The 24813-nt window shown below is 32.0% G+C and overlaps 4 protein-coding genes across 4 annotated transcripts; 2 read left to right on the top strand and 2 right to left on the bottom strand.

Annotated features, from left to right (window-relative positions):
- Positions 1 to 4726: 4726 nt before the first annotated feature.
- Positions 4727 to 5258, top strand: LOC142223894 (enhancer of split m4 protein-like). The gene has a single exon (XM_075293726.1). The coding sequence runs from the start codon at positions 4770 to 4772 to the stop codon at positions 5130 to 5132; it is 363 nt and encodes a 120-aa protein (XP_075149841.1). The 5' UTR covers positions 4727 to 4769; the 3' UTR covers positions 5133 to 5258.
- A 4599-nt stretch (positions 5259 to 9857) lies between these two features.
- LOC142225032 (enhancer of split m4 protein-like) lies at positions 9858 to 10184 on the bottom strand. Its single transcript, XM_075294809.1, has one exon. It carries the CDS (start codon positions 10182 to 10184, stop codon positions 9858 to 9860), a length of 327 nt encoding a protein of 108 aa, XP_075150924.1.
- A 10980-nt stretch (positions 10185 to 21164) lies between these two features.
- On the bottom strand, positions 21165 to 21494 carry LOC142225031 (enhancer of split m4 protein-like). The gene has a single exon (XM_075294808.1). The coding sequence runs from the start codon at positions 21492 to 21494 to the stop codon at positions 21165 to 21167; it is 330 nt and encodes a 109-aa protein (XP_075150923.1).
- A 2295-nt stretch (positions 21495 to 23789) lies between these two features.
- Positions 23790 to 24314, top strand: LOC142223893 (enhancer of split m4 protein-like). The gene has a single exon (XM_075293725.1). It carries the CDS (start codon positions 23829 to 23831, stop codon positions 24195 to 24197), a length of 369 nt encoding a protein of 122 aa, XP_075149840.1. The 5' UTR covers positions 23790 to 23828; the 3' UTR covers positions 24198 to 24314.
- Positions 24315 to 24813: the final 499 nt, after the last annotated feature.

Raw genomic sequence — 24813 nt, 5'->3', positions numbered from 1 at the left:
AAGTCAATTTTATCCTGCATAAATATTCGAAAATGCCTAAATAAAAATTTGATTAAAGCCGATTTTGAAAAACCGGAATAAGTCAACTACGTCTTTTTATGCAATAAGGCGACTCCGGTAAAAGGGCTACGAGTAAAAATGCATAATTGCAATTATTTCATTATATAATAAATGAAAGATAATATGTATTATATATTTTTAGTTTGTATAATTTTAAATATCACAGTTGTATAAAGCTTTTAATTCTAGCATACATATTTTGAAATTCCATTCCAAATAGATGGGCTAACAAGAACTAGGCCTGAGCCCATCGGCAATTCATTTGATTTGAAGCAGTAGTCCAGAAAAATGTTCCTTGTGTGGTGCGAATGTAGTGAACGGGCACGATGCTGGTTTCATCTTCATCAAAGGATTGCTTAGAATAGAGATGTTCATTGATATCATTTTCGTATGACTCTATTGAGACTCGATCATCTTCAAGACTGGCGTTGCTTTCGTTCTCCAATGATTCTAGTGAATCGATTTTCTTATTTTGTTTCTTGAACAGTTGTTTGACCATTTTTCTTATGCTATATAAGACTTTCTTGTTGCTGACAGTGATTTCCATTTTGTTGAAGTGATTTTGGGTGATTTCTACACACATTTTAAATGTGATGTCCTTGTTTGAGTTCCTTGCTGAACGAATATTCAATTAAGAATGATGCCTTATCACTGAACGACTTTGACTTTTATACTCTCGGTTGCTTAACATCCTGAAGGTAGCATATGCAGGTATTTGTAAAAATACCAGCTTCCTAGACAATAGACAGTGCATTTCAATGGTATAACGTTCCTTCCAACTCGCTCTCGAAGCGTGGGAACACTGATGTGAACAAAATATTTTTGGAAAAGGTAAATCCTACAGGATTCATTATCAATAGAATCTCAATATTGGGATATGTTTAGTTGTTGCAGACTGTCGAGGAAATGTACACGAGCATGCGAACATTGCTTGAAATATGCTTAGAATAGAGATGTTCATTGATATCATTTTCGTATGACTCTATTGAGACTCGATCATCTTCAAGACTGGCGTTGCTTTCGTTCTCCAATGATTCTAGTGAATCGATTTTCTTATTTTGTTTCTTGAACAGTTGTTTGACCATTTTTCTTATGCTATATAAGACTTTCTTGTTGCTGACAGTGATTTCCATTTTGTTGAAGTGATTTTGGGTGATTTCTACGCACATTTTAAATGTGATGTCCTTGTTTGAGTTCCTTGCTGAACGAATATTCAATTAAGAATGATGCCTTATCCCTGAACGACTTTGCCTTTTATACTCTCGGTTGCTTAACATCCTGAAGGTAGCATATGCAGGTATTTGTAAAAGTACCAGCTTCCTAGACAATAGACAGTGCATTTCAATGGTATAACGTTCCTTCCAACTCGCTCTCGAAGCGTGGGAACACTGATGTGAACAAAATATTTTTGGAAAAGGTAAATCCTACAGGATTCATTATCAATAGAATCTCAATATTAGGATATGTTTAGTTGTTGCAGACTGTCGAGGAAATGTACACGAGCATGCGAACATTGCTTGAAATATGAGAAAAAGGGATATTCCAATTTCTGTGAAAATTTTTCTCACGCCATCTACTAGAGATTGGAGCCAGTTTTAAAACACCTTTCATGCATGCTAATGAATAGTGTTGGTGTAAGTGATCGAGTATAAGCACACGAGCTGGAGGTGTTTCATAAAGAGCAGTGGCACATTCTATGGTGCACGCTAGGCTTTCGACAGACTGTTATATGGAACGAGCCCTTTTTCTTCTTAGTAATTAGGAGAAAAATTTGTTAATTCTCTAAGTTTGTTATGCTGTTTGTAATGCATGGACGTAATGTCTCGATATCCCGCGATTCAGCAATGTACGTCCATTTGTATTTTTGTTCACGCCAACTTTCGAACAAATAGAGTTATCCTCTGCACAAACACCTGTTATGGCAATAAGTCGCTTGGAATTGCAATTGTGATATAACTAACTATACACACAACAAATTAATTATTTTTATTTATTATAGTTGTTCATAGTTGGAGTTTAATTATTTCGTCACACAGAAAAAAATTATCAAAATATTTCCAACTAAAATAAAAATTTAATTGATTCAACAAATTTTTTAATTAAAACAAAAATCAATCACAAAAATTAATAGTATCATTTAATTTTTTTAATTGGATCAATTAAAATTTTAATTATGTAATTGAAGAAATTTCAATTAAAAATTAATTTGACCAATCAATTCAATTTCGTGATTGACTCTAAAAATATTTTTTTTGTGTGCAGAATCGAAATCTTCGACCAACAAAAGTTTATGTACACCTGATGTTTTATTTCTTAAATAAAAACGTTTCTTGTTATTTTGTATAAACAACTCCAAAAAAACTTCTAGAAAATTAAAACTAAAACATATATATGCATATTTTATTATTTACAGAAAATAAAAATTCTGGAACCGTTCACACACAATTTTTTCTGATTCAATCACGAAATTAATTGATCCAATTAATTTTTTAATTGAAATGTATTCAATCACGGTTTTAATTGGGTATTAAAAAGATACTTGATTAAAAATTAAACTCAATTATGTTTTTAATTAAAAACGTTTTTTTAGTTTTTTTTTTTTAATTAAAAAATTGATTATTTGAAATAAATGTTTAATAAAAATAAAAAAAACAAGTATATACGGCCGTAAGTTCGGCCAGGCCGAAGCTTATGTACCCTCCATCATGGATTGCGTAGAAACTTCTTCTAAACACTGCCATCCAGAATCGAATTACTTAAGTTGCGGTAACGCTTGCCTTTGGCAAGGTATCTTAAAACCTCGTAACACCATCTTCTAAATTGTATGTAAGTCCATACGTGGTATATATTAAATCAAAAAAGATCGATTCAATACGTATATAATTCAGTTTGACAAAGTAGACATAAAATTTTGACAAAATTTTGTACAGAAATAAAATTTTAACAAAATTTTCTATAGAAATAAATTTTGACAAAAATTTCTACAGAAATAAAATTTTAACAAAATTTTCTATAGAAATAAACTTTTGACAAAATTTTCTATAGAAATAAAATCTTGGTAGATTATTTTTGGCTCGAGTGGCAACCATGATTATGAACCGAATAAAATTTGAACAAAATTTTCTATAGAAATAAAATTTTGACAATGATGAAAATTTTATTATGAACCGATATGGACCAATTTTTGTGTGATTGGACCAATTTTGGTATGGTTGTTAGCGACCGTATACTAACACCACGTTCCTAATTTGAACCGGATCGGATGAATTTTGCTCCTCCAAGAGGCTCCCCAAGCCAAATCTGGGGATCGGTTTATATGGGGGCTATATATAATTATGGACCGATGTGGATCAATTTTTGCATGATTGTTAGAGACCATATACCAACACCATGTACCAAATTTCAGCCGGATCGGATGAAATATGCTTCTCTTAGAGGCTCCACAAGCCAAATCTGGGGATCGGTTTATATGGGGGCTATATATAATTATGGACCGATGTGAACCAATTTTTGCACGGTTGTTAGAGACCATATACCAACACCATGTACCAAATTTCAGCCGGATCGGATGAAATTTGCATCTCTTTAAGGCTCCGCAAGCCAAATCTGGGGATCGGTTTATATGGGGACTATATATAATTATGGACCGATGTGGACCAATTTTTGCATGGTTGTTAGAGACCATATACCAACACCATATACCAAATTTCAGCCGGATCGGATGAAATATGCTTCTGTTAGAGGCTCCACAAGCCAAATCTGAGGGTCCCTTTATATGGGGGCTATACGTAAAAGTGGACCGATATGGCCCATTTTCAATACCATCCGACCTACATCGATAACAACTACTTGTGCCAAGTTTCAAGTCGATAGCTTGTTTCGTTCGGAAGTTAGCGTGATTTCAACAGACGGACGGACGGACGGACATGCTTAGATCGACTCAGAATTTCACCACGACCCAAAATATATATACTTTATGGGGTCTTAGAGCAATATTTCGATGTGTTACAAACGGAATGACAAAGTTAATATACCCCCATCCTATGATGGAGGGTATAAAAATCATAAAAAACTCGTGTGTATGTAAAACAATAGACGTACGATTGATTTTCCATTCCATTCACACTAGAAGTGTACTTTCACTGAGAAAAATCAAGCGGACGTTGAGGAATGTGCCACATTCCGATACGACGCCGTCCCATATATGTATTTAACAATAAATTGAATGTGTCCCGAGACTTATAAAAAGACCCTAGTTTTTTAAATGATAACATCAGAAGTGGAATCTACTACACCGCATAATCATAGCGTGAGAAAAATATCTTATCTTCCATATCGTTCTTTTGTTTTAGAAAATTTGGCTTACCAATTTAATGCTATACTAAAATGCACGTGCACATTTGCAACAACAAAATTCCTTTTCAATTAATTACATCGTATTTAAAAAGGATCCTAAAGGATTTACAGTTTTTGAAAATTTGTTACTCACGCGTCGTTCCCACGATTTGAAAACAGTTTGGAAGGATAGGTATGCTATTGTTGTGCACTGCCAATTGTCTACGAAGCTGGTATTTTTACAAATACCTGCTTATTGACGTATCATAGTGTTGGTGTGATGAGAGTATAAAAAGCAAAAGGACTCAGGGATAGATCAACATTCTCATTCGAGTATTCATTCAGTAAACAACTCAAACCAGATCACATTTAAAATGTGCGTAGAAATTTCCCACAACCAAGTCAACAAAATGGATATCATCGTCAGCAACAAGAAAGTCTCCTACAGCATCAAAAAAATGCTGAAACAGCTCTTCAAACAAAATAAAAAGATCGATTCAATGGAATCATTGGAGAACGAAAGTAACGCCGGTCTTGAAATTGAATGCCTCTCAATGGAATCCTATGAAAATGGCATCAATGAACATCTCTCCGCTAAGCAATCTTTCGCTGAGGAAGACTTCGGTAACGTCCCTTCAGTACCTGTTCATTATATTCGCACCACCGAAGGAACTTTTTTCTGGACCACTTCTGCCAATCAAATAACCTGTCTGCAAGATCGCTGGGCTCAAGCCTGATTTTAAGCGTTCTTCAATTTGAAATGGAATACCAATAGTGCCTACATCCTAGAAATAAAAGCTTTAAAAAACTGTGATATTTTGCCTTATACAAAAGAAAAAAACACAAATATATTTATTTTTAAAACAAAAATTTCCAATGTTTTTTTTTATACACGCAAAAAAATAATTCTTTCCTGCCAAACGAAATTTTAGACAAACAAAGTTCGTTTCTCATATGCTTTTCGTTGAAAGAAAGTGTATTTGGAAGAAAAGTATATACTTTTTGTGATAAACGTTTATTCTTTTCCAGGATGTAAAAACAATTTCATAAAGACTAACTCAAAAAAATTTTTTTCTGGTTAATTGCATTTTCCCTCACATCTTTCCCACTTCCACGAAGTTTTTTAGTTCTTGGCACCTTTTTCTGTAACACAAACAATGTAGAAGAAATTATACAATTTTATAAATTTAAAATTTTTTTTTACCTTTCGCCTGGACGGAGAATCGAACCGCGGACCATGCAATTTGTAAGCCAACACACTATCCACTGAGCCATGTAGCCGTTATTGTCATCAATAGACAATTACCCATATAACTAAGTTATATTTATATAGCATAGCTTGTGGCGCCCACGAGCCGATTAAACAAAGTTTATTTAACAGAAAAATACATTCAGTTGGGCACCGTGGAGCAGTGGTTGCTACGTCTGACTTGCATGCCAAGGGTCGTGGGTTCGATCCCTGCTTCGACCAAAGTTTTTTTTTTTTTTTTTTTTTTACATATATTCCAGATATGATCGGAAGATTCCGAAAAAATTTTCAACATTACATTCTACTATATTAAATTTTTACTATGAACTGTAAAATGTGTCTTATTAAAGACCTAAATTTAGAAAAGAACAGTGTTTGATATAAACGAAATGGACTGTGTTGTTGGTTCAAAAATAACTTTTTTTACTGAAAAAATAAAAATTTTGTAACAAACGAATTTTTTTGGTGATAAAAGTGTATACTTTTCGAAGCAATTCAAAAAACTCTAACAAAAGAAAAACGTTTTCGGTACACGTTTTCCAAACGTTTTTTTTCTTTGCGTGTATGTAGACTCTAAGTTTTTATAAGTAGACTCTAAATCCACTTCGATCATAATCTTTTACCTTAAATAGTACGGGAGGTTATCAAACATATTAAAGTTGTGTGCTGCCTCCCTACACCAGCCTCTATTTTGGCTGGTAGTGTGGGTGAGTGAAATTCTACTCATTCATTCGACATTCTCCCGTTACGCATGACAAATTTTCGAGACTCACGAGAAAAATTAACAGAAAAAGCTTAATGTTCGCAAAGCAATGAATTCCAATAATTCAACTAGTAGATATGAGCAGGGAGAATTTGATCGTGAGCGTGATTTTTCGAAATTTTTAACTCACACAACATTTGTTTTATACCCATCTATACACATTCCCGAGAGTTTCTTTATATTTTGTTTACGACGTACATGATTCACGATTGAGAGAATTTCGCACCTCTTTTTGGTAGTTGATAGTGTCGACCTTACTCAAACAAACATCTAATACGATACACTGAAAGACGAAATTAAGAACCTTATTATGGCACACACAGCGATTTAAGCCGCTCAAGACAAGGGTTATCTTAGCTAGGTTAGGTTAGGTTAGGTGGCAGCCCGATGTATCAGGCTCACTTAGAATATTCAGTCCATTGTGATACCACATTGGTAAAAGTTATGTCTTGCCAGGATTGTTGAATGGAAGTGAACTATTTTCGGGTTGCGATGGCGGAAGCAGACGGAAGTTGAATGTCGTTTACAATAATATTGTGAGATACGTTTATGGATTGAGGCGCTTTGACCATATCACCAGATACAGGGAACTTCTTTATGGTGTGTCATTCGATAACTTGTTGATAATCCGACAACTTTTGTTCCTTCATAGAATTATTTATACGCGTGAACCTAGCTGTTGGCTGATAAGTCGCCGGTCTGACACATAGATGGTGTCGCTAGTATTAAATTCATATTATTTTTATATAGTACCAACCTTCAAATGATTCGTGTCAAAATTTGGCGTTTGTAAGTCAATTAGTTTGTGAGATATAGCGTCTTTTGTGAAGCAACTTTTGTGATTGTGAAAAAAAATGAAAAAAAAGGAATTTCGTGTTTTGGTAAAATACTGTTATCTGAAGGGAAAAAATACGGGTGAAGCAAAAACTTGGCTTGATAATGAGTTTCCGGACTCTGCCCCAGGGAGATCAACAATAATTGATTGGTATGCAAAATTCAAGCGTGGTGAAATGAGCAGGGAGGACAGTGAACGCAGTGGACGCCCGAAAGAAGTGGTTACCGACGAAAACATAAAAAAGTCCACAAAATGATTTTGAATGACCGTAAAATGAAGTTGATCGAGATTGCAGAGGCCTTAAAGATATCAAAGGAACGTGTTGGTCACATCATTCATCAATATTTGGATATGCGGAAATGGGTGCCGCGAGAGCTCACATTTGATCAAAAACAACATCGTGTTGATGATTCTGAGCGGTGTTTGCAGCTGTTAACTCGTAATACACCCGAGGTTTTCCGTCGATATGTGATATGTGACAATGGATGAAACATGGCTCCATCACTACACTCCTGAGTCCAATCGACAGTCGGCAGCGACCGGTGAACCGTCTCCGAAGCGTGGAAAGATTCAAAAGTCCGCTGGCAAAGTAATGGCCCCTGTTTTTTGGGATGCGCATGGAATAATTTTTATCGATTATCTTGAGAAGGGAAAAACCATCAACAGTGACTTATATGGCGTTATTGGAGCGTTTGAAGATCGAAATCGTGGCAAAACGGCTCCATGTGAAGAAGAAAAAAGTATTGTTCCACCAAGACAACGCACCGATAGTATAAAACGAAGTTTTCTTTTGATGAAACAATATTGGACATAAATTCTGGTATATTTGCACTTAAAGAAAAGCTTTGGCTATCCTAAGCATACTTGACGCAGAACTGTTCCTCTGGAAATAAGAAAAATAAACAAGAAATGGGAAGAAATTAAAACTATCAGTAAAAATAGAATACAATGACTTTTCTTGTAAATGACCTAATGATAATCAATTGTTATTTTACTGTCAACTACAAAGCGATGACAATATCACTCTTGAATTCCATCACGAATAACTTTATTTCTGAATGCAACAGATCAAAATGCTTTTAAATGTTTGTAAACAATAAAATGAACTTTATTTCTGAATGCAACAGATCAACAATAATATGAACTGTCACTGAAATAAATATGTCAGACGAGCGATTTAGAAATGATAGCAAGATGATGGTTGCAATAGATATATATCACACTGTACAGTCATCAACACACATGTAAGGCATACGGCCAGGCAGATCTATTTATAGACCAGTGTGTAATGCACATATAAAGCGCATTTAGAGAAACTTTGTTTAATGAAAACAAACAATTTTAGTTACAAACATCTGATGCCCTGTTTCTTGTAAACAATACAACTTTTGGGTATCAATTTGTCAATAAATTCCTAAATTATTTTACATAGTACCATATTAAATTTTTATTTCTAAAAATCATTATGTGAGCTTTACGAAAGCTATAGTTCTGTTTCTTTATTTTAAGTGACTTTGACTTCGATATAAACAAATTTAAGCTAATGTATTAGTACATTATTTGTGGGGTAAAGCCATTCAGAAAAAAATATTGGTTCATATAAACGAAATCGTTTTTGTATAATATAAATATTATATAAACATATAAATATTTTTTTGTAATAAACAAAATATTTTGGTGATAAATGTTTAAACTTTTAGTCATCTTCTTGTCATTACTGCGATATTCTTTCATGAAGCTGTTTAATCAATAAGAAGTACTTCTGAAAAAATACAAAGACAGGAAAACTACTTTTCTCGGGAACGAAATTTTAGACAAACGAAATTCTCCTATAAGAGAAAATAAACCTGAATTTATCGGAGTTGTTTCAACGATTGTTTCAAAAATTTGTTATTCGTTAGAACCGGAAAAAATACTTCTAAAATGTTTTTCTCAAGAAAGAGGATGTGCACTGAAAAAACAGTGAGCCATATATGGCACTAAAGCCAATTTAATTCTATTTTAGTTAATGGAATTATTTTGTTTTAAGAAATTAAAGTTAAATGATCTAACAAAAGGGGAGAAATTATACACAAATGAAGCACACAGATTTATTAAATTCGAGTCTCCCACAAAATAGAATTTCTTAAAATTTTTAAATTTTACAAATAATGCGCCTACCTTGAACTTCTTGTTGCACTAAAGGCGTTTTTGCAATTTTGAAGTACAATTTTTTCCTTCAAACTAAGAAGTTTTCTTTAAGAAGTGAAAAAATATGTCTAATAAGTTTTCTTGAATTTTTCGAAAAATATTTACTTATATTTGTATAATCGGCATAACCTCCGCCATTGTAATGCAGTTTAGTTAAAATTTTTTAAAGTAAACCAAAATTTTCTAAAGTTAACCAAAAATTTTCCTTCCTGGTGTGTTCAATGCTCTTTGAGTGTACACTGAACGTGCTTCTATTGTCGTTATTTAACAGTCATCCTTATTTAAAAGAAAACAACAGTTGAATTTGTGTAAAAAGTATATATTTTTTGTTTGTATAAAGTTAAATATCACAGTTTTGTAAAGCTTTTAATTCTAGAATGAAGGCACTGATGAAATTCCAATTCAAACCGAGCACACTCGCAAAATTAAGCTTGTGCCCAGCGATCTTGCAGACAGGTTATTTGATTGGCAGATGTAGTCCAGAAATAGGTTCCTTCGGTGGTGCGAATATAGTGAACAGGGACTGAAGTAGCGTTAACGAAGTCTTCGTCCTCGAAACACTGCTTAGTGGAGAGATGTTCATTGATGTCGTTTTCATAGGACTCCATTGAGATGTAGTCAATCTCAAGACTGGCATTGCTTTCGTTCTCCAGTGATTCCATTGAATCGATCTTTTTATTTTGTTTGAAGAGTTTTTTAACCATCTTCCTGATGCTATAGGAGACTTTCTTGTTGCTGACGGTGATATCCATTTTGTTGATTTGATTATGGGTGATTTCTACGCACATTTTAAATGTGATCTGGTTTGAGTTCTTGACTGAATGAATACTCGAATGAGAATGTTGATCTATCCCTGAGTCCTTTTGCTTTTTATACTCTCATCGCACCAACACCATGATACGTGAATATGCAGGTATTTGTAAAAATACCAGCTTCATAGACAATAGGCAGTGTACGACAATAGCATGTCCGTCCTTCCGAAATGTTTTCCAAGCGTGGGAACGATGAGTGAGTAACAAATTTTGAAAAAACTATATATCCTATAGGATCATTTGTAAATACAATAAAATTGTTTGAAAAGGATTTTTGTTGTTGCTATACGTCCAAAATATGTGCACGTGCATGTTACTTTAAGATTAAATTTTCCTAGACAAAAGAAGGAAGATATTTTTCTCACGCTATACTATGCACTTATTGAAAATGTCAGGATCGCGTTCAATCAGTAAGTAGTTATGGATGTGGCGTAGATGGCGTTGCGCCGTAGTGGAATGTGGCGCATTCCACGACGTGCGTTTAGTTTGTACAATGAATCAACAGTGAAAGTACACTCCCAGTTTCATGTCATTTAAAACAAAAATCCAGTCATATAGCCCGTATTTGTTATCATTGTATTGTGAATTAAATTAAACTTAAAATTTGTTATACCTTATAGATAGATATATAGCGGTTATACAAGTATATAATTTCTTTTATAAAGACTCTGTTGTAATAACTCTACAGGTTGTATCAATGGAAGATTCGTCTGTATAACAGGTTGGCTGATAAGTCCCCGAACTAAAATAAAGTTAAATTGGCTTTAGTGCAATAGAGAGTTCACCTTTTTTGAGTGTATTTTGGTAGTATTTTTCCAAATAATACCGAATCAATATTAGTTTTTCAAAATCGCTAGATTTTTTGCGATACCCTTATACCATAACAACACCATTCCAACTGGAAAAACACATAGTTGAAGGTAGACAAAAACATATGGGGTAACATTTCTATATTTGAAAAAGTGTGTTTCCTTAAGTTTTGATAACTTTCTATAACAAACAATGTCAGATTAATCATTTTAAAATAAATTTTACTAAATTTGAGGAACTCTGGTTGTACTCGTATAATATAAAGGGTGATATGGTCAATATAAACTTGACGTATTTCTTTCAATTTTGCATTTAAAAAACCTGAACACCCCTCATTTTGAAGGTGTGTGTGTGTAGAATGTTGCTCCTATTTTGATTTTGGAATTCACTCTTCAGTTGTCAAAATGCCGTCCAAGCAAGAAGAGCAGCGTATCAAAATTTTGCTCGCGCATCACGAAAATCCGAGCTACTCGCACGCAAAGTTGGCAAAATCGCTAAAAGTTGCCAACTCAACCGTTACAAATGTAATTAAAGTGTTTGGGGAACGTTTGTCGACAGCCAGGAAGTCTGGATCGGGGGGAAATCGAAAACCGGAAGCCGCTGAGACGACAAAGAGAGTTGCCGGTAGTTTCAAGCGAAACCCTAACCTCTCTCTCCGAGATGCCGCAAATAAGCTGGGTGTATCGTCTACAACCGTGCATCGAGCCAAAAAACGAGCCGGACTATCGACTTACAAGAAGGTAGTGACTCCAAATCGCGATGATAAACAAAATACGACGGCCAAAGCGCGATCCCGGAGGCTGTACACGACGATGCTGACGAAGTTTGACTGCGTGGTAATGGACGACGAAACCTACGTCAAAGCCGACTGCAAGCAGCTTCCGGGACAGGAGTTTTATACGGCAAAAGGAAGGGGAAAGGTAGCAGATATTTTCAAGCACATAAAACTGTCAAAGTTCGCAAAGAAATATCTGGTTTGGCAAGCCATCTGTACCTGTGGCTTGAAAAGCAGCATTTTCATAGCTTCCGGGACTGTCAACCAAGAAATTTACGTGAAAGAGTGTTTGAATAAACGTCTGCTGAAATGTTTTGCTTTTTACTTTTCTTTAATAATTCATTTTAAAGAAAATAAACTTTTTCAATTGTTTTAGCTGGAAAACTCGAGCTTAATGCCCGCTTTTATATTTGAAGGTGTCCGTCAACTCCTCTTGGGCTACTTATTAATAAAGAGGAACTACTCGTTGTTTTTATACTGATTAATTTTTCACTTTTTCCTCATTTTACTGTCCCAACTCTAAAAAAAGTATAGTGTCGTTCCGTTATTTTTATGAAGATCCCTTTGTAATTTTTTATATTGTCCACCGTTTTTATTTGTTATTTCCTTTGCCTTAATATTTTGACTTACTTCTCGTACGTTCCGATTTCTTTTAACGAACCAAGAAAAAAATTGTGCCCACAATGCCAAAATGATAAACAAAACACATGTCCAAACATACATAAAATGTTGATCTCAAGGCGAAAACACGTTTTTTTTTCTTCAAATGTGTATTCTCTATTTAGACTTAAGCATATCCATGTTTTGGGCTTATCATAAAACAGTTTTCCAAAACAACATACAAGGGTTTCACAGAAATTGCTTTCTTTTGATTCTCTCGCTGTGCTATGTTGATATCTTTCGTCAACCCTCCCGGATTCCATATCTATTTCTTTCTCTATACTCTCTCTCTCTCTGTCGCTCTCTGAATAAAATATCACAACATATATATGTTTACTCGAAATTTGTAAAAATATATGTTTTGATTCACACATATTATTTTTATGAAACAGTCATGCCCCAAACATAAATTATTCTAACATATTAACATAGGTATCCCAAACATTTAGTGTTAGTTTAGGAACATTAGATGTTTGTACTTAAACATATTGTGTTTAAAAATTGTGCCCGAAACACATTTTGTTTATATCGGAACATATGAAAAACATATTTTTCTAACAGTGGTGTAGCTCTTTTTAGCTTAAAACTCAACAAATATTCGAACGTCACGGCGTAAAAGCTAATATTTAAAATTTTTAAAAACCCAAACACGACTTCTGCAAATTTTAAAAATTTCGGAAATAACCTTTGCAAAAATTCGACAGTCGATTTGACACCACCAACGGCACAGGAGACTCTCTGCCTTATATTTCACTAGAGCCGATTAAATTCTATTTTAGTTCATGGAATTATTACGTTTTAAGAAAGTTTCCATGACTTCAATATTTTTTTGCGTACGTAAGTTAAATTTACTAAAACAGAGCAAAAAATAATACACAAATGAAGCCCAAAGTTTAACTAAATTCGTGTCTCCCACAAAATAGTTCAGAAATTCTTAAAATTTTGTAAATTTTACCAATAATGCGCCCATCTTGAACTTCGTATAGCACTAAAGAAATTTTACAATTTTGAACTCCAATTTTTTTTCTTAAAACTACGAAATTTTCTTTAATGAGCGAAAAAAATAATAATGTCTAACAAATTTTCTTGAATTTGTCGAAATTTTGTTATTTATTTTTGTGAAATCGGCGTGACTTTTGCGTTTCTAATACAGTTTAGTTAAAATTTTCTAAAATTATTTTTTTTTTATAAAAATAACTCAAATTTTCTTTCCTGGTGGGTTCACAGTTTTTTCAGTGTGAGAAAAGGAAAGAGAGAAATGTTGAATTTTATATAAAACTGAATTTATTAGAAAGAAAACTTTTACATTTCTTCATACAATAAAGTGATTCCACTTAAAACTGGGTATCTTAACATGAAAAAAATGTTTGACTAAACCCAATAAACACAAACGTTTGAAAAATGCTAAATTTCAACAATTTTTCAAACATTTTTTCAAAGGATTAGGGTAATATTCAAGTTGAGAAATTGTTGAGAAAATCGCGTTCTCAACAAAAGACAGACATTACCCTCAACACTGAAATTCAACACATTAGCAATAATATCTCAAGTGTTATCCTCAAATTGAAATGCATCGCTACTCAATAATTTGTCAAACAATTTTCGATGCGAGTCAAATTCAAAATTAACATCGTTGCAAATACTTTTCAAATGAATGATATCCCCACTTCAAATTGAAAGTCAAAGCCAAAATTCTATTAATTTTGTATAATTCCCAATAAACACAGGATGAGTGTTTTTCAAATGCAACAACTTTTCAGTTTGAGGGTAAATATAATTTTCAACATAAATTCAACTTGACTTGAAGTAGCTCATCTTCAATACATCTTCAAATTGTTTGCGAATTACTTCCAATTTGCCAAAATGTTGACGAAATCTTTGAAAAGGTGTTGAAGATAATATGAGAAAACTTTGACAAAACACTACCCTAAAATGCAACAAAAAAAAAACATGTGGTTTTCAATACTTATTTGTGCAACGAAGTTCGTGGTAATTGCAAGAAATTAAAAAAATGGAAAATTTTAGACAAATAACCAAATAGTTTATAACAATAGGTAAGTGAAAATAAAAAATGAAATAAAACTTTAAGGAAGTCACTAAATGTATATCTCTTTGCAGAAAACTAAAATTATGGATTCTACGTTCTTGAAAACATTAAAAAGCTGACCGGTGAAAAGATGGTGGACAATTAACTGGAACTGTTTCAAAAATTTTATAATAATTGGTACGTCAATATGAAAAATTAAATCAACACTTTAGAGAAGTCACTAAATTTAAATCTCATTTCAGAAAACTAAAATCTTTGGATGCTACATTCTTGCAAACATTAAGAAGCTGACCAATGAAAAATGAGTGGCTTATCGACAAGAAAAAGTTTCCAGAAACATTCCAAGTGCAACCAATTAAAATTGTTAAAAACAACAAATTGTTGAAATCAACAACTTCTGGATGAAAATGTGCATCACATCGTCAGTTTAATTCATATGCTATTATCAGTTTAAAATGGATATTTTGTGAATTCCTTCTGCTGGAAATCAATTCTAACACGCGGTCCAGTATGTTCCTAATTTCAAATTGCCCGCATGTTAATATATTTTAATGCTGTTTTATGACACCAAAAGGAAGGAAATCGAATTATCAATGCAAAAGTGTTTACTAATAATGTTTAAGATATTTAAAGTTTTGTTGTTTGTTTTGTTTTTTTTGTTCTTATTTGTTGATATGTTTAATAAGATTAATATTTACCAATTGGTATTATGTAGTGTAGTGTATTATTATATATTTTATTTTGATGAAAATGAATAAATTATACAAAATTCATAGAATTTTGGCTTTGACTTTCAATTTGAAGTGGGGATATCATTCATTTGAAAAGTATTTGCAACGATGTTAATTTTGAATTTGACTCGCATCGAAAATTGTTTGACAAATTATTGAGTAGCGATGCATTTCAATTTGAGGATAACACTTGAGATATTATTGCTAATGTGTTGAATTTCACTGTTGAGGGTAATGTCTGTTTTTTGTTGAGAACGCGATTTTCTCAACAATTTCTCAACTTGAATATTACCCTAATCCTTTGAAAAAAATTTTGAAAAATTGTTGAAATTTAGCATTTTTCAAACGTTTGTGTTTATTGGGTTTATTCATTTTCATCAAAATAAAATATATAATAATACACTACACTACATAATACACTACAATACCAATTGGTAAATAATAATCTTATTAAACATATCAACAAATAAGAACAAAAAAAAAACAAACAAAAAACTTTAAATTTCTTGAACATTATTAGTAAACACATTTGCATTGATAATTCGATTTCCTTCCTTTTGGTGTCATAAAACAGCATTAAAATTTATTAACATGCGGGCAATTTGAAATTAGGAACGTACTGGACCGCGTGTTAGAATTGATTTCCAGCAGAAGGAATTCACAAAATATCAATTTTAAACTGATAATAGCATATGAATTAAACTGACGATGTGATGCACATTTTCATCCAGAAGTTGTTGATTTCAACAATTTGTTGTTTTTAACAATTTTAACTGGTTGCACTTGTAATGTTTCTGGAAACTTTTTCTTGTCGATAAGCCACTCATTTTTCATTGGTCAGCTCCTTAATGTTTGCAAGAATGTAGTATCCAAAGATTTTAGTTTTCTGCAAAGAGATTTAAATTTAGTGACTTCTCTAAAGTTTTGATTTAATTTTTCATATTGACGTACCAATTATTATAAACTATTTGAAGCAGTTCCAGTTAATTGTCCACCATTTTTTCATCGGTCAGCTTTTTAATGTTTTCAAGACGGTAGAATCCATAATTTTAGTTTTCTGCAAAGAGATATACACGCTCACAAAAAATCGCTTCTGTAACATATACTCCCAAACATATTTTGCTTCAAGAATATATATTTTTGGGTATTGCCCAAACATTTATATGTTTGATCTCTTCCAATATATAATATGTTTGAAAGCATATTGGTCTAAACAATATATGTTTGGGTAGTCTAAGTTCCAAACATTTTGTATTTTTGCATCCAAATTCAATAATGTTGTCTTCCAAAAAACAATATGTTATTATGTGAACATATAATATGTTTGGAAGCATTTTTCACCCAAAAATATTATATGCTTAAAAAAAAATCTCCCAAACAATATTGTGCTCAAAATTTTATTTATTTATTTATATATTTACAATCATTATGAATTATGAAAATAAACAGGTAATATAGGTGCTAACAACATAGGTTTTCGACCTGAATGCTCAAAATTTTGTTTCTGCCCAATATTCCCCGACATCTTTCTCACTTCCACGAGATTTTTTAGTTCTTAGCACCTTTTTCTGTAATACAAACATTGTAGAAGAAATTATTCAATTGTATGGTTTTTTTTATTTTAATTTTACCTTTTGCCGGACGGGGATTCGAACAGCGGACCACATAGTTTTTAAGGATCAAAGAAGTAGCTGATCAATTGCCCAAGGAAAAATAAAATGTTAATTTTGTAATAACAAGCAACCACCACCAACTTAATTCAATATCGCTCCCTGTTAAATAGCGCTCCAAGCTACTAAACACATATATGTTTATAGGCTATTTCTAAATTAATATATGTTTGCATCCAAGCATATTATATTTACAAACATTTTATGTCCCAAACATAATATGTTCTAACATATTAACATAAATGTCCCAAACATGTTATGCTAGTTTATGAACATTATATGCTTGCACTCAAAAATATTGTATTTAAAAATTTGTGTTCCAAACATATAATGTTTATAGCCAAACATATGAAAAACAGTCTTTTTCATCCGTGTACATTTAGTGACTTCCTTAAAGTTTTATTTCATTTTTTATTTTCACTTACCTATTTTTATAAACTATTTGGTTATTTGTCTAAAATTTTCCATTTTTTTTATTTCTTGCAATTGACCACGAACTTCGTTGCACAAATAAGTATTGAAAACCACATGGGTTTTTCGTTGCATTTTAGGGTAGTGTTTTGTCAAAGTTTTCTATTGTTTTATATTGTCTTCAACACCTTTTCAAAGATTTCGTCAACATTTTGGCAAATTGGAAGTAATTCGCAAATAATTTGAAGATGTATTGAAGATGAGCTATTTCAAGTCAAGTTGAATTTATGTTGAAAATTATATTTACCCTCAAATTGAAAAATTGTTGCATTTGAAAAACGCTCATCCTGTGTTTATTGGGAAGTTATCTTGGCTTTATGTTATATGCATCGCTCGATTTTCCCAAATTTGCCATAATACTCTTATTTATTAAGCAATGTTACTCAAAATTCAAATTTTGATGTACTACACAGAAAAAAAATATTACCAAAATATTTCCAATTAAAAAGTTAATTGAAGTTGAAAATTTTTTCAATTAATAAATTAATTGATACAATTAACTTTTTAATCATGATAGAAACATTAAGTTAATTAAGTCAATGATTGAAATTTTTAAAATGTTTAATTAAAAAATTAATTGATACAATTAACTTTTTAATCAAATTCGGAAGACTAATTCAGTTAAAAAAAGTGCTGATTTTTTTTTACTTTTTTAATTAAAAATGTATTTCAAACAATCATTTGTTAATCCAAATAAAAACTCTAAGCCAATCTAACTACGTAATTAAAAATAGTTACCTTTTTTAATTAATAAATTAATTGCGTTTTGCAATCAACATCAATTAAATTTTTAATTGAATCAATTAAAAAATTAATTGAATTTTGCTGAAAAAATCAATTAATTTTTTAATCAAGAATTTTTTCTATGCCCAATTAAAACTGTGATTGATACTATCATTTTCGTGATTGAAGACATTTCAATTAAAAAATTAATTGGATCAATTAATTTGGTGATTGAATCAGAGAAAAAAATTTTTGTGTGTATCCGATCGTATTTATACGTACTTGTAGCTCGATTTTTACACATTTGGATTTATTACCCATACTAATTGAGTGGTTTTCTCTTTTTTGATAATGGGCTAAATATTAGTGGCACACTAACTCCGTAGGTGCAATATCAACTGCAGCCAGCGTTGCTAGAAGTAGGGGAAATTCCCTATATGTAGGTTTTTTTCTAATATTTAGCGTCTTGTAAGGACGTAGGGCCACAATGTTGGGACATTTTCACTCAACACAATTTGTAATAATTTTTACATTTTGGTTCCTCTAGAGGAGGAAATTAGAAGCCGGCAAGGCTTGATCTTTAACAATGTGTGGTAACAACAGTTACCACTCGTGCCAAAAAAATCTAACAAAATTTGAAGATTACCACAAATCTACCAAATAAATATTTCTATAGAAATTTTTGTCAAAACTTTATTCCTGTAGAAAATTTTGTCAACATTTTATTTCTATAGAAAATTTTGTCAAAATTGTATTTCTATAGAAATTTTTTCAAAATATTATTTATATAAAAAATTTTCTCAAAATGTTATTTCTATGGAATTTTTTCTCAAAATTTTATATCTATTGAATTTATTATCAAAATTTTATTTCTATAGAAAAATTTCTCAAAAGAATTTGTTTATAGAAACTTTTTCCAAAATTTTATTTCTGTAGAGATTTAACAAAAAAAAAAAATACTAATTTTGGTAGAATTCTAGCAACTGTGGCAACCGTGGTGGTAATACAAATTTATTTTCTAGGTTATATACGTTGCATTTTCATGTTTTAAGATAATAAAGTGCTTAGAACCATTTTTGTTTTGTAAAATTTGTTTACATTTAACGAAAAATATTGTAGGGAAAATTGTTTGGGAATGTATGGGAAAGTAGGGAACTTTTTTGTCCTTGTAGGGTAAACCGAACATTTTCCCTGGCAACACTGACTATGAGTTATAGTCAGATTGAGACAAAGCACCCATAATCATGTACCCCTTAATTTTCTTAAATATGTAACTGCGATTTATCTCCCAGACCTATATCAATGTTACCCCACAAATGCTTATGATTACTTATTCAGTATTCAGTGGTTTATGGTATGATATATTTAGTCGGCCCCGCACGACTTTCTATTTTACTTACTTGTTTTGGCTATGCGCTTGGTATGTTAATAAGGCTTCGCCAAAAATTTGATATGCTTAAGTCGAAAATTATTTAATTTGGATATTCGAAGTAAAGCGAATAGACATTTGGAACCAAGAGAATAGACATTAAAAAAACACAGGATGTGTTTTGCCTTGAGAGCTGCATTTTATATATGTGTGGACATGTGTTTTGTTTATCATTTTGGCATTATGGGCACAATTTTTTTCTTGGGTCGTCAAAAGAAATCGGAAGGTACGACGAGTACGTCAAAATATTCAGATAAAAATTACAAAGGGATCTTCATAAAAAATAACGAAAAGACACTATACTCTTTTTAAAGTTGGGACAGTAAAATGAAAAAAGGAGGAAACAGTGAAAAATTAAACACTAAAACATATAAAAACACTGCTTCGTTCCTCTTTTTTAATAAGTGGTCCAAGATGAGTTGACGGACACTTTCAAACATAAAAGCGGGCATTTAGTTCAAGTTGTGCCGCTAAAATTATTTTTCATTTTAGCGGCAAAACTCGAATCTCGAAAAGTAGAATAATATCATATTTTTTTTTTGGATCCAAAGCAACAATTGAAAAAGTTTATTTAAAATGAATTATTAAAGAAAAGTAAACGAGAAAACATGATCATTTTAAAGCGAGAACGCCAATTTAATACCGGCCTTAAAGGTAACAATGAAATTAAGTACAAAATTATTCGTTAATAAAAATTCTTATTTATTTCCATTTCTAAATACGATAAATTTTAAATGCATTTAGAATGGTGTTAACTGCTAGTAAAAAATAGTTCACGTCTAAATAAATTTATGTGTATATTGTAAAATTATCTATGTTTATACTCGACTTCACGTTTTTCTTTTGTTAGAGTTTTTGAATGTCTTCGAAAATTTCAATCTTTTATACCAAAAACATTTTTTTTACAAAATTGTTAGTCCATTTCGTTTATATCAACTACTGTTCTTTTCCGACTGTAAATCTTTAATAATACGCATTTCGAAGTTTTATTGTAACAATAATATATAATAATATGTCGAACATCTTTTCCGAATTTTTGGAATATATGTAAAAATAAATGTAAACAAATTTGGTGTTCGGTCGGAGCAGGGATTGAACCCACGACCCTTTGCATGCACGGCGGACAAGCTAACCGTTGCTCCACGTGACAAACAAAAGTATGATTGTTTTGTTTGCATCGTGGGCGCCGCAGTCTATGCTATATAAATATAACTTACTGAACTGAAGCACTGACGTCGCTAACATAATATATTCTAACATATGTGTCCCAAACATTTAATGCTAGTTTAGGAACATTACATTCTTGCACTTTAATATCTTGTGTTTAAAAAATTCAGCCCGAAACCTATTTTGTTTAAAATGGAACATATGAATAACATATTTTTCCATACGTGTCGTTAAGGTTTCACCATAATCATCCCAACCTAAATACAAAATTTTTTGAATATCAAAAACTAAAAAGCCAAACATCGATTTAAGTTTAAGTATGTGTATATGTATTTTGTTTGTATAATTATATGTATCACAGTTTTAAGTTTAAAGCTTTCGATAATTGTATAAAAATAAGATTTTCAAAATTCTATTTCAAGTTGAAGTGTTGAAATTTAGGCCTGAGCCCAACGATCTTGTAAGCAGGATATTTGATTGGCAGAAGAAGTCCAAAAAAACGTTCCTTCTGCGGTGCGAATGTAGTGTACAGGTACTGTGTTAATTTCCTCATCAAAGAAAGATTGCTTAGCAGAGAGATGTTCGTTGATGTCATTTTCATTGGACTCCATCGATAGGTAGTCCACTTCCAGACTGGCATTGCTTTCATTCTCCAAAGATTCCATTGAGTTGATCTTTTGGCTTGATTGCTTTCTTCGTTTCAAGAGCTGCTTCATCATCTTTCCAATACTGTAGGAGACTTTCTTGTTACTAATTGCGATATCCATTTTGTTGAATTGGTTGTGAGAGATTTCTACGCACATTTTAAATGTGATTTTCTTGTTTGAGTTCTTTACAGAACGAAAAATCGATTGAGAATGATATTTTATTCCGGAGTGCTGCTGCTTTTATACTCTCAAGGCAGATACTCTCAAAATTCGGAAATAGTTTATAAGCAGGTAGTTGTAAAAATACCAAATTCATAGACAAAAGACAGTGCATTACAATAGGGAGTCTGTCCTTCCAAATTGTGTTCAAAGCGTGGGAACGATCACTGAAAATGATTGGAGTGAAACCATCAAATCCTACAGGATCCTTTATCACAACATGCAGTGTTTTTGAACAAGGATATCTTTGCTGTAAATTTAGGACGAATTGTGCACGTGCATGGGAAACAACTTTCAATGGGAGAGGCAAATTCCATAACACAAAATAAACATTTTAGGACGATATTTTCCCACACTTTGGGCATGAAATTGGTTTCTAATGCAGGTAGAGAACTCTTCTCTGGGATTTATAAGTTAGAATTTATGAGTTGGAGCACACTTTATGAGACTAACAATCTCCAGCTATTAGCTGCTTCTACTTGTATATCTACTTGACACCGCCCATAGCATACGCTTGACTCATGGCAATGAATTAACAGTGAATGTACTATCTTTAGTTGATTTCATTAAGAAAAACTATTTGGGCGCAATTGGAGGCGAGAAGTACAACCATGATTTCTTTTATCAAAAGGGGAAAGAGGGGTGTAATCATTACCGTATCAAAGCGGGTGTTTATTTTGGAGTTATAGTTAAATAAAAATTAAGAACCCACATCTTTCATTAAACAACAGTTTCGGGCCTTACTGCTTATTGCTCACACTTTTTCTTCCAATTATTAGACAATATTGGAACAGTCAATCATCTTCGCTATGAGTTGAGTTGAGTTACTAAAAATCCCATATATGCGGCTTTGAAATAAGTCTTCCTGTAAGCACAATGATCTCGTCGTCATAACATATGAATGCGAATTTTAATTCATATTTCTTTCTTGTATTACATACAATTCCCATGACTTATGGCAGTAAAGAATCTTACATAATCTTTTCACTAACTGCATCAAGAACTCAAATATCTCTCTATCAGCCAATTTTGGTAACTTTGACTGTATTATCTATACCCTGTGTAATGATTAGTACGCTCTCCTTGGACGTTGAAGGACCGTTAAATAAGGGGTGACATTGCGAACACACACAAAAAAATTGTGATCCAATTATTTTTTTAATTGAAATGTCTTCAATCACAGAAATGATAGTATCAAGTAAAAAATTAATTAAAAGTCAATTAAACAATTAATTGAAACTATTAATTTTATTGATTTTTGTTTTAATTAAAAAATTTGTTGAATCAATTAACTTTTTAATTGAATATTTTTTAAGGCTCAATTATGACTTTAATTGGAAAATTTTTCGCGAAATTCTTTTCTGTAAACCTAGGGCTTAGAAAGCATCAGAGGATGAGGATGCATTTTTAAAACTGCCGTTTATGTTTCTGTCAATATCTTTGTTAACCTGAAGATAAAATAAAAAATCGATAATGTATCACAATTACAATTTTATATTTCCTATACTTGAAATTTAAGTGCTTCTTTGACATAGCTTTTTTTAAAGAAGACATATCTTTGGCGAAAAAAATCAATAATTAGAGGATCTTCTAGTTTACTATTTAAACAATGCTGGGTAATATCTTTCTCATTAGAAGGTTGAATGGCGATCAGTTAAGCTGTAATATAGAAACTATACTTTCACTGTCATTTCATTGCCACGAGTCTGACGTATACTACAGTATGCTCCGAACTTCTTTACACCAGCTATTATTATCATGACCGGGAAAATCATTCCGTACATTCCACGACAAGTCCTCTACATACCTAGGTAACCAACCTCAAACCAATAGCGTGAGAAAAATATTGGTTCAAAATATTTAGTTTCTGTTATGGAATTTACCTTTACTATCTGAAAGTAGTTTCCCTTGCACGTGCATATTTTCTCTTCAGATTGCAACAACAATAACCTTATACTTGTGTGGTGATAAAGGATCCTGTAGGATTTTATGTTTTTCTAATCATTTTCACTGGCTGTTCCCACGCCTTGAAAATAATTTGGTAGCATAGACGTTCTATTGTTGTGCACTGCCCATTGTCTATGATGCTGGTATTTTTGAAACTACCTGCTTATAAAATATTTTAGAATGCTGGGCCACTGAGACTATAAAAGGTACACGGACTCCGAAGAAAAATATCATTCTCAACCTAATATACGTTCAGTAAAGAACTCAAACAGGAAAATCACATTAAAAATGTGCGTAGAAATTTCACACAACCACTTCAACAAAATGGATACCACCATCGCCAATAAGAAAGACTCCTACAGCATCAGGAAGATGTTTAAGCGACATTTAAAACTACAAAAGCGACATAACAAGAAGATCGATTCAATGGAATCATTAGAAAATGAAAGCAACGCCAGTCTTGAGGTGAAACACATCTCAATAGAGACTTATGAAAATGACATCAATGAACGTCTTTTCGCTAAGCAATCTTACTATGATGAAGACATCAGCACCATTAATTCAGTACCAGTTCACTACCTTTGCACTACACAGGGAACCTTTTTCTGGACTACTACGGCCAACCAAATATTCCAAGATCGCTGGGCTCAATCATAATTCTCTATGCTTTAGTTTAATATGAAACTTAAACAAATTAATTTCAATAATTGAAAGCTTTAAAATCGGTGATATTTAAAATTATACAAACAAAATATATACATATTTAAAAACCAATTTTCCGTCTTTTATATTTAAAATTTACAAAAAAATTCTGAACTACTTTATGCGAAATTGGTAGTTATATAATAGCTGATTTATAAGCCTATCGTTACTATTTTTTATAGTGTTATGGAAAGGTAAAAATGTAATACACCTGTTTCGTTTTTCTAAATCCTCATCATAAATCGCTTGTCGCGATATCAATGAATAAACAATGCAAAAAATAACTCATTCATTTACATCAGTTTTGAAGGTTTGAAGATTGGACTTGATTCATCCCATCATGATTTTTTCTCACAATTCGCGTTGAAATACTTCCATAGTTTCAGGTGTTAAATACACTAAACAAGAATGAACCCTCAAAAATGAAAAATGTGAATTAATTTTAGAAAATGTGTTACAAATGCTGAGACAACAAAAATAAGAAAAAACTTATTTGACAAATTAAAGAAAATTTATTATACTCAATAATTTTTTTCACTTGTTGAAGGTAATTTCGTAGGAAAAAATTGGA

Source organism: Haematobia irritans, chromosome 2, assembly GCF_050003625.1.
Source record: "Haematobia irritans isolate KBUSLIRL chromosome 2, ASM5000362v1, whole genome shotgun sequence".
In the NCBI taxonomy this organism is placed as follows: domain Eukaryota; kingdom Metazoa; phylum Arthropoda; class Insecta; order Diptera; family Muscidae; genus Haematobia; species Haematobia irritans.
The sequence above is the reverse complement of the archived record's forward strand: the minus strand, read 5'-3'. Positions and strand labels throughout refer to the sequence as shown.

Excerpts from the sequence above, each read along its gene's own strand:
- LOC142223894 (XM_075293726.1), top strand. The coding sequence starts at position 4,770 with ATGTGCGTAGAAATTTCCCACAACCAAGTCAACAAAATGGATATCATC.
- LOC142223893 (XM_075293725.1), top strand. The coding sequence starts at position 23,829 with ATGTGCGTAGAAATTTCACACAACCACTTCAACAAAATGGATACCACC.
- LOC142225032 (XM_075294809.1), bottom strand. The coding sequence starts at position 10,184 with ATGGATATCACCGTCAGCAACAAGAAAGTCTCCTATAGCATCAGGAAG.
- LOC142225031 (XM_075294808.1), bottom strand. The coding sequence starts at position 21,494 with ATGGATATCGCAATTAGTAACAAGAAAGTCTCCTACAGTATTGGAAAG.